Source organism: Scleropages formosus, chromosome 14, assembly GCF_900964775.1.
Source record: "Scleropages formosus chromosome 14, fSclFor1.1, whole genome shotgun sequence".
In the NCBI taxonomy this organism is placed as follows: Eukaryota; Metazoa; Chordata; class Actinopteri; order Osteoglossiformes; family Osteoglossidae; genus Scleropages; species Scleropages formosus.
In genome coordinates, this window is record NC_041819.1 from 11,803,307 (window position 1) to 11,813,226 (window position 9,920).

The 9,920-nt window shown below is 45.1% G+C and overlaps 1 protein-coding gene across 3 annotated transcripts in view; it reads right to left on the bottom strand.

Moving 5' to 3' along the window:
- Nucleotides 1-8,737, bottom strand: part of LOC108920576 (beta-galactoside alpha-2,6-sialyltransferase 2-like) — a 20,741-nt gene extending 12,004 nt beyond the window's left edge. Inside the window, exons 1-2 of one of the 3 annotated variants that reach the window (XM_018729435.2) lie at nucleotides 8,626-8,737; nucleotides 834-1,673 (exon numbers count right to left, since the gene is read on the bottom strand). In XM_018729435.2, coding sequence (XP_018584951.1) covers nucleotides 834-1,617 — 784 coding nt within the window. In that variant the 5' untranslated portion in view covers nucleotides 1,618-1,673; nucleotides 8,626-8,737. Of the gene's footprint in view, nucleotides 1-833; nucleotides 1,674-5,417; nucleotides 5,456-6,758; nucleotides 6,797-8,625 lie in introns of those variants that run through there. The other 2 variants (XM_018729437.2, XM_018729436.2) reach the window with 2 other exon arrangements.
- Nucleotides 8,738-9,920: the final 1,183 nt, after the last annotated feature.

Here is a 9,920-nt window from a genome sequence, read left to right on the forward strand (position 1 = left end):
GGGGGTGCCGGGCGCAGCGGGTTTGGCCTGTGCCTGCTCTCTGATGTGTCTGGGTTTCAAGTCCCGCTTGGGATCCCTTGTGACGGATTGGTGTCCCGTCCTGGGTGTGTCCCCTCCCCCTCCAGCCTTCTGCCTCGTGTTGCTGGGTTAGGCTCCGGTGTGCCACGACCCCGCTCGGGACAAGCGGTTTCAGACTGCTTTTGTGTGTGTGTGTGTGTGCGTGCGTGCGTCTTTTTCACCACAGAGATGCTATTACGATAATTGTTTACATTAAACTAGGAACTCGAAAGGCATTCACCACTGTAAAGTCTCCAAACCTGAACTGCCAAAACATTCCAAAAGTTCCATGTCAAAGTATGCTTATTTTTCACAAAACTTCACCTTAAGGAAGTCCAACACTCTGCCTGTTCATGACATCCTTGAACCTTTTTTGTGCAGTAGATTTCTACCTCTGTCATTCTTCACAGAGCTGGAGTTCAAGTTGTTTTTCTTGTCATTCCTCTATATAGCTTGTATAGAATGGAACGAAAAGTCGTTTCTCCGGAGACCATGGTGCAACACAGAACAGAGTACAAGACAGTAAATAAATACACAGGACAGGACGTGGACGCAGACACGGGCTGTGAACTGTAGCCAGTTTGTAGAGTATGGATTCATGAAATGATTCATTAAAGAAGTACATATCAATTATGCTCCTTCGAATTTGCGTGTACTTCATGATGCGTAGAAGAAAAAGCACATTAAACAATGGCTAGTGAGACAACAACTTGCAGCTTCAACCGCGTATATTTCTGCATGTCAGAGGTGCCCACACGTGTCAGCCATAAACTCACCTATCTCCATTCCCAGAGAAGAGCGCAGGATAGCCCCAGCGGAGGCGACCACGGCACAAGTTTTTAATTTTGGATCAAAGAGCTGATCAAGAGGTCTCTGTGGCACCAGCTCCTTCCAACCAAGTCTGGAGAAGGGTGCTTCGCTCCCGTTCAGTGTCCGGACATGAACGCGCTTCTTCAATTCACAGTGCAGCTCCTGCCCACTCAGCTTACTCGAGCGTTTCCTTGTGTAGACCACACCATGCTTGTTCAAATTCTTGTATGAGTGAATCACTCTCTGCAGCCGTGAACTTAACATATGTTGCGATGCGCTGCCCTTCCACAAGCTACTCATCAGTAACCTATTCCTCGAGAAGTAACTCATCCCTCTGTACTGCAGCTTTGACTGGCTGTGCTGCTGACCTGCAGACCCCTGGGCATCTCCCTCCCACTTTGACTCCAAAGGCTGCGAGTCTCTCACTTTGCTCCTCAATAGAGTGGGAGAATGTCCCTCTGTGGTAACACCCTGCCTTCTGTACTCCTCAGTTAGGTAACTTTCCTTATTTTCTTCTGCATTCCTTAGATTGAGGTCCTGCTTTAGGAGAGCGATGTCCTGCTCTGAAGCCATAATAACACCGCTGCCCTTCACGGGGGTAAGGTGGTGAGTCTCTTTGTAGAAATTCAAAGACTGGCTATTATCTCTTTGTGATTGCATGATGTACGTGAAGACCAATAGGAACAAGAGAATCCAGGCGATCATCCCATATACTGCCACCTGTTTCAAATGGCTCATACAGGAGTTCATGGTGGGAGAAGCTATTTGGCACCAGTGTCACTTGGAGATGAAGGTTAGCGCAAAGCCTGGAAAGGTGAAACACAAGAGTACAATATTGAAAAGGGTACATTCACTCAGCAGCACTGAACATCTGCATTACACAAATTTACCTGCAGAAAAGTGCTTCATCCTGACAGAAGGAGAGATTTGGATGCAGACATGTGATTCTTGAGTACAGTCAATTGGTCTCATTTATCGGTTTTTTTATAAAAATATTAAATGGGTAACTTATTGCTTACCTACAGTATGATTTATTTGATGGTCACTATAGAAATCTGTAAGGATCATGTTTTAGATTTTTTTCCTATTTTTTTTTATTATTTATGTACATTCACACTGAAGTCATTTATTTAATTCAGACTATGGTTTTGATTCACATGTTTAGGAAGAGCAATTCTAAAGGGCACCGCAGACCTGATGGGTATGATTTACTTTTTAAGTTGCACAGTACTGGGACGAGCGGTTATAGACACTGTGTGTGTGTGTGTGTGTGTGTGTGTGTGTGTGTGTGTGTGTGTGTTGCATAGTATTCATTCAATTTTTGTGTTTTATTTTAAAATAAAGACGGCTATACTTTGTAGAGGATAACCGCCTGCATTTCTGACCACACATCAGCAGCGGAGTAACAAAAATGATTCTGATATGCAGAAAAAAATATGTCAACGCTACACAGTCACAATGTCGACAATTAACAGTACTAAACAGTAATTAGAATTATTTCTTTAGCTGAGACCTTATAGTGTGGCACAGTGGTGCAGGAAGTAGCACTAGTGCCTCACAGTGTTTTGGTGGTGTGAGAGAATGTGGGCCTGATGTTGAACGTGTGGAGTTTGGACGTTCTGCCTGTATTGCGTGGGTTTCTCCGGATGCTCGTGTTTCCTTTCATGATCCAAAAACATCAGGTGAATTGGTGACTCTAAATTGCTCTCATTGTGTGAATGGGTGAGTGATTGCGTGTGTTGGAATCCTGCACTAGATGATCATCCTGTCCAGGGAGTAACCCCCACCCTTGTAGCCAGTGCTTCCAGCATAGGCACCAGATCACTGCAACCCTGCTCAGGATGAGCAGTTACTGAAGATGAATGACACCTTATAATGTTATGTTTCTGCAGTACAAGTTACTTAAAATCGTACAACTGGATATTTAATGGCATCAACTGTGGTCAAGCGCACTGCACCAGGAGGGACCAGAGAACCTCTGTTTGCTAAGTAACCGCGTGCTGCCCCAAAACACCATGTTAAACTTTCCAAAGCAAATTAACTGTTGGAACAGCCCTTGAAAAATGCAAAACAACAAGGTGCATTGTCAGGACACAGCTTCAAAGCTGTCTTGCCAAAGTGTGCCCTGCATTATTAGAAGAGGTGACAAACGAATATTGTTATGAAAGTATACATATTCTGCTGAGCTGGCGTTTGATTTTGCTTGACTGCCCCACAGCACTGATCAGTTCAACAAGTCACTGGAGAGCAGGTGAGGACAATTCTGAACAAAGAAAAATTGTTTCATAAAAATCTATTTCAGTAGTTGTTAACTATAAATAAATAAATGATAGGGAATTTATAAAGTGGGGAGCCTGGTGGTGCAGTGGGTTTGGCCTGTGCCTGCTCTCTGGTGGGTCTGGAGTTCAAGTCCTGCTTGGGGTGCCTTGCGATGGACTGGCGCCCTGTCCTGGGTGTGTCCCCTCCCCCTCCAGCCTTGGGCCCTGTGTTGCCGGGTTAGGCTTCGGTTCGTCGCAACCCACTTGGGGCAAGCAGTTTCAGTCAGTGTGTGTGAATTTAAAAAAAATTGTGTATTTTTCTTGTCAGAAAAATAAAAAAAATGAGACAGTTAACAGTAACAAGTTAAAGAGAAAATATGCTCTGTCAAAAATATATCTTGTGGAATCTGTTGTCTTGACAAGGTAAAAAAAAGTGTTTTGCAGTAATCTGAAGCTAAACTGTGGTTTTTATGAACACAGCCTATTCTCAGAGTAACGGCTATGGAAATTACATGCTTTAGTGGTCGCAATATGCAAAACATCATGTGGGCTTTTTCACACAAGCAGACACAAACACCATCAGCACTTAAAATATATTATTACATTCTTGTTCAACTGGTCAAAGTGCTACGCAATCCAGGTGTGTATCATAAAAATTAATGTGACAGTATATGTTCTGCGAATAAAGCTAAGCCATATTCCTTCATCCCACAGCAAAGATATGGGTTCAAGAAGTTTGTGATCAACAGTACAAAGGATGAAGCCAAAAAAAAAAAAAAAAAAAAAAAAAAAAAAAAAAAAAACACCCATGAAGGCAGTAAACAAACACAAAACTGAAACTGGTTCTTTATCTATACCTGAGTCCTCAAGCTTTGAATCTTTTGTCTCACAGCACCTGCGTGGTGCGAGAGGATGTGGATTTGATCCCCGCTCAGTCTGTGTGGCGTTTGCATGTTCTCCCCGTGTCTGTGTGGGTTTCCGCCAGGTGCTCTGGTTTCCTCCCACAGTCCAAAGACATGCTGTTCAGGTTCCCCATAGTGTGTGAGTGACAGAGAGAGTGTGTTCTACTGATGTATGGATGAGCGACCCAGTGTAAGTAGTGCATCTAGCAGTGTACGTCACTGCGGTGAATAAGGTGCGTGGACTCATAACACTACATAGTTCGTTGGAAATTGCTTTGAAGAAAAGCGTCTGCTAAACAAATAAATGTGAAAATATATATATAAAAAAAATGTCTGTTTATTTTGTAGTAATTACACTAGCGGCAACTAACGCACGCACGGCTATAGCACTGAAGATGCTCATTTAGTTTCAAGACATCTGGACAAACCTTACAGACATGTCAAAGAACATTTTCTGTACTTCTGATTAGCTTTCAGTATTATTCAGCTTTATATTTTGCTGTAATGGGGGTGCGATGGTGCAGTGGGTTGGACTGGGTCGTGCTCTCTAGTGGGTCTGGGGTTCGAGTCCCACTTGGGGTGCCTTGGGATGGACTGGCGTCCTGTCCTGGGTGTGTCCCCTCCCGCACCAGCCTTACGCCCTGAGTTGCTGGGTAGGCTCCGGTTCCCTGCGACCCCGTATGGGACAAGTGGTTCAGAAAATGTGTGTTTGTGTGTGTGTGTGTGTGTGTGTGTGTGTGTGTGTATATATATTTTTCTGTATAATTTGATTCAGTCAGACATTTGTCTCTATCTTATTTACTGGTACAATTCTTTCCTTACCAATAGAGCTGGCAAAGTTTAACACAACACTGTAATCCCCCACTGTCACTTTGTCACCTAGCTGTTTTCGGCCATCCTCCTGATTCATTTCATTAAGGCCCGTAATTTGCGAGGTGGAGCTTCAATGAATCGGACTGGTTTTTCCAGCACATGCACATTCCTACAGACGCTCGATAATAGATGCATCTTTGTCATGGAATATACACATTAATTATATCCACAGTAGGATACAGCAACGCATCTATTTCCTTTGCAGGTTGAGAAGCTTTGGTGACAGTAATTAGATTTTATTTTCCTTTTTCACACTGGTATTTCACAACGTTATGCAATTATAACGTTATGCAGTTTCCTTTCTTTTAGCCTTAAGGCTAGGATATGTACCATACTTCAGAATTGTTCTAAAACTGCAGCCCAGCTCCTTGAACAATGCTTTCTGGCAGCTTACTGAAAGAGCATGAAATGATTTGCTCGTAGCATTTCTTTGAGCCTTGGGGATGCGGTGGTGCTGTGGGTTGGACCACAGTCCTGCTCTTTGGTAGGTCTAGGGTTTGAGTCCTGCTTGGATCACCTTGTGATGGACTGGTGTCCTGTCCTGGGTGTGTCTCCTCCCCCTCTGGCCTTATGCCCTGTGTTGCTGGGTAGGCTCTGGTTCCCTGCAACCCTGTATGGGACAAGCAGTTCTGGGGGGGGAAAAAAAAAAATTCTTCGAGCCCTACAACATGCTATTCACCGAATACCTGGTTATGCTTTTGAGCAGACGATTTAGAGTTCCAAAGTGTAACATCAGCACATTTAAGAATTCTTTAATCTCACAATTGATTGTGGTTCTTAACCAAAATGGTGGGTCACTCAGACAAGTGCCGTTATGACCCTATGTGCTATAAGCAGTATGTATGAAAGGGCACCAAGTCTAACAGCATGTGCAATATCTTGGTAAGTTCTATGTGAGTACTGTCATGTCATACCTTATGTACCACATCAAACTGTCATCTGTTACTTTATTGGTATGACATTGTATGACTATTGGAAATCTACTGTTTGCTTTTTTGTGTGCCTTTTTCTTTGATGTGTAATATATTTTTACCTTGGTTGGATATAGCTGCTGTGATGGGAAACAAGACATATGGATGTTATTTTAGCAGTATGAAATTACACAATTCTTACTATTTTTAGAACAGACGAAGCATGCTACCGTCATGTCCACACCCACACCGCAAAAACAGCACCTGACACCGACCAAACACCTGATGACAATCAGAGCACTCAGCTTTAAAAGGCACTCTTCAGCTCCTTCGCACTTGCCGAATCTCATGGAGACAACCATCACCTTTTGCGCCTATGTCCTGGCCTCCTTTGCCCCTATTCTTCGGTCCCTGGCTTCTGATTATTTGCCTCACGCCCTGACTTCGTCTATGGATCTTTGCTCCCACTCTGACCGCCGATTGACCGATTCTTCGCCCGTCCCCGACAACAAGAACTCGCCTGACTCTTCGGTTCCAAATAAATGATCCTGCAATTGGGTCCAGACTTTCCCGCGGCCTCGATTCCGCGTGACAGCTACTGTCCGCTCGACACATTCAGTTTTAGCACAGTGAAATGACACAAAAAGAAGAAAGCATAACAAATAAGTGAAACAAATGTAAAAAGATGAAAATTAGTAACAAACTGTCACTGAGCAATAATGTTTGCATTTTAAAGTGAAGAGATTGCTGTTCACTTTAAAAGCTCGGCTTTCAAATTTGTTTTGGCAAATGCCACTGAAATACACAAATCCCAGATTTCACACACTAAAGTGACACCACAATATTTATTTTTGGTCTGTTTCAAACATGGGGGTGCGGTGGCGCAGTGGGTTGGACAACAGTCCTGCTCTTTGGTGGGTCTGGGGTTTGAGGCCTGCTTGGGGTACCTTCCGACGGACTGGTGTCCCGTCCCGTCCTGGGTGTGTCCCCTCCTCTTCCGGCCTTACACCCTGTGTTACTGGGTTAGGCTCCGTGACCCTGTATGGGACAAGCGGTTCTGAAAATGTGTGTGTGTGTGTTTGTTTCAAACATTGCTTTGCTTTGCTCCATGGCTGTTCTCTGATTATCTCTCTGGTAAATATTTGTTTCAAAACACAGAAGCACTGGAAGGAAAAGCATGTGACAAAACAAACACAGAACTACAACACTGGTGTTAGGTAAAATGAACACAAGCCAAAATTTCACCAATTTTCCAGATATGTTGACATAAGCACTAATCTGAGCAGAGTCAGAAAACAAACACACTGATCCTCCTGTTACTATGTTACAGGGCAGCATGGTAGTGCAGCGAGTAGCACTGGTGCCTCACTGCCCCTGTGCTGTACACTTGAATTGAGGTTCAAGTGTGGCTCAGTGGGCATGGGGGGTGTGGTGGCGCAGTGGGTTGGACCGGGTCCTGCTCTCCGGTGGGCCTAGCGTTCGAATCCTGCTTGGGGTGCCTTGTGGCGGACTGGTGTCCCGTCCTTGGTGTGTCCCCTCCCCTGCCAGCCTTATGCCCTGTGTTGCTGGCTTAGGCTCCTGTTCCTTGCAACCCCATATGGGACAAGCGGTTCAGAAGGTGTGTGGGAAGTTTGCATGTTCTCCTTGTGTTTCCTTTGGGTGCCCAGGTTTTCTCCCACAATCCAGATGCTCATTCTGGGCAGACTGATAACTCTAAACTGGCCGTAGTGTGTGTATATGTGAGTGAAGTGTGTGTGAGTGCAACTGCCAGGATAGGGTCCAGACTATCATGACCGTGCACCAGATAAATGGTTCTCGATAATATGCAAACAGATGGACTCATCCTAGACTGTACTGTACTCCTAAATGAAGCCTGCCTGGCTATACCTCCTTTAAATGCTATTGGTAATACCATATGGCTCCAAAAATCGGACAGGTTGTTAAGAAATATAAGAAAAATTAACTGCATAATTTCATTCGCTCATTCAAGTTCATTGAGAGCGCCTTTCCTTATTTGAAGTCGCAGGCACTGCATTCCCGTATATCCTACATTGCCTAAATCTACACCTAAAACATGCTATGAAAAATAATAACTCATTTTTGCTTTTAAGTTAGAATCCAAAGTCACATAAAGATGAATTAGAGTTGCGTAAGTCAAGTGTTATAATCATGATGTAATTAACGATCAGAACAATTTCGATTCCACCGCACGTCAATAGCTAAAAAGGCTTTATGCGCCAGCAGACCTAGACGTCGAATATGGTTAATTACTCATATGATTGATTATATACATGTTTAAATTTTGCTGTATTACTTTTGACCAACGCGACCTGGTCGGAGTAGCAGTAGCGATAATGAATGAAGGACAGACAGGATATACTCTGATGATGGACACGATCTTAGCGACACAACACACACACACACACACACACATTTTCAGAACCGCTTGTCCCATACGGGCTCACGGGGAACCGGAGCCTACCCGGCAACACAGGGCGTAAGGCCGGAGGGGGAGGGGACACACCCAGGACGGGACGCCAGTCCGTCGCAAGGCACCCCAAGCGGGACTCGAACCCCAGACCCACCGGCAAGCAGGACTGTGGTCCAGCGATACAACACGTTTATGCTTATGATGTAAATCAATACGAACTACTTAACGCGTTTTCGCGTCAAACACAGTCTTTACAGAGGCACCGGGTACCCGCCGTACAGCGCGGTGCTTTCAAATGCTCTCATGAGCACCTCAGCGATTCAACAGCGGAACAACGGAACGGGCGCGCACCGCGAAACCGAATGGGAGGCGAACGGACGTACCTGCTGTCCGTGTGTCGCGTGCAATCCGCCGGACATGAGTAGCCCACCCTGTGTCTCTGTGTGGGAGAGAGAGAGAGAGACTCTCTGTGCGTCTTTCCGAGCGCACAGTGTCCCTCCCATAGACCGCAAAGCCGGCCAAAGGCGCCCGTCCCTAGTTATGACGCTAAAGGACCGTCGTGGGTGGCGCTTGAGTCCGATAAGCGGCCATATCGCCGGCAACATCGAATCGATCAGTAGACACAGCAGACTGAGCGGGTACCACAACGCTAGGGTACACGATCAGGGTATAGGTACATCGTAGCGGGCACAGCCGGCACACTGCTAATATAACACTGTCGAGCTGATTCTCTTATGACCGAACAGTCACAGTGTGTGTTAAAAAAAAGTTCAGGGATGGTCATTCGTTGTTCATGTATAATTAAATCATTTCATAAATACTAAATCTGTAATCTATAATTAAAATGAATAAATGATTATGATTTACACGCCTGCTTCTACTTGGTTTAACCAGTGCACCTTGGGCTTCGCTTATTTTTGCACCCGAACTACTCGGTTTTCTACTACATGCGTGATTTCCTCTATGCAACGTATTGCTAATTATCAAAAATGTACAGTGAGTCATGTAAGTATCATGGTGGAAGAGAGAAGACAGAGGCGACGGACCCAGTTGCAGGTGCTTTATTTTCAGAGCCAGTAGCCAGGCATGATAGTCCGGGACAGGCAAGGTTCGTACGAGAGATACGATAGGAGACGTGGTCGAGTACACTGACTGACTGAGCCAAGGGAGGGAAGGGTCGAAAAGCCAGAAAAGTGGATATACGAGCACAGGGAGGCCGGCGGAAGCGCGGGGGAACCAAGGAGACGAGGTTGCGGATCCGTTGCCGCTGTAACTCCGGTTTCTCGGAGTGAAGCTGCGCGAACAGGTGCGCCGGGGCCGCCTCTATACCTGTCTTCCTGATCCACGGCAGGTGCGGTCGTTAGGCACGTGGTTGTGTGCGTGACAATAAGGATAAGACGCATGGTGAAGCAATGGCAGTGATAAAGTGTCTCAGACACAACTTTTCTCACTCTCTTTCAACTACCTTGGCCTTTGTGACTGATGCGTAAAAAGTGATAAACTGAATTAAACAAAATGAGGTGAAAAGAACGGACTATCATGGGATGAGTTGGTTGTTAGAAAAAGAAAATTTCTCACTGTTTCATCCTCTCTGACAGAAACAGCTACAGCATCTGGTGTCATAACTGTACTCTTTCCTTTTCTCAGAATTATTTTAATTAGATGTAATGAGGTTAAT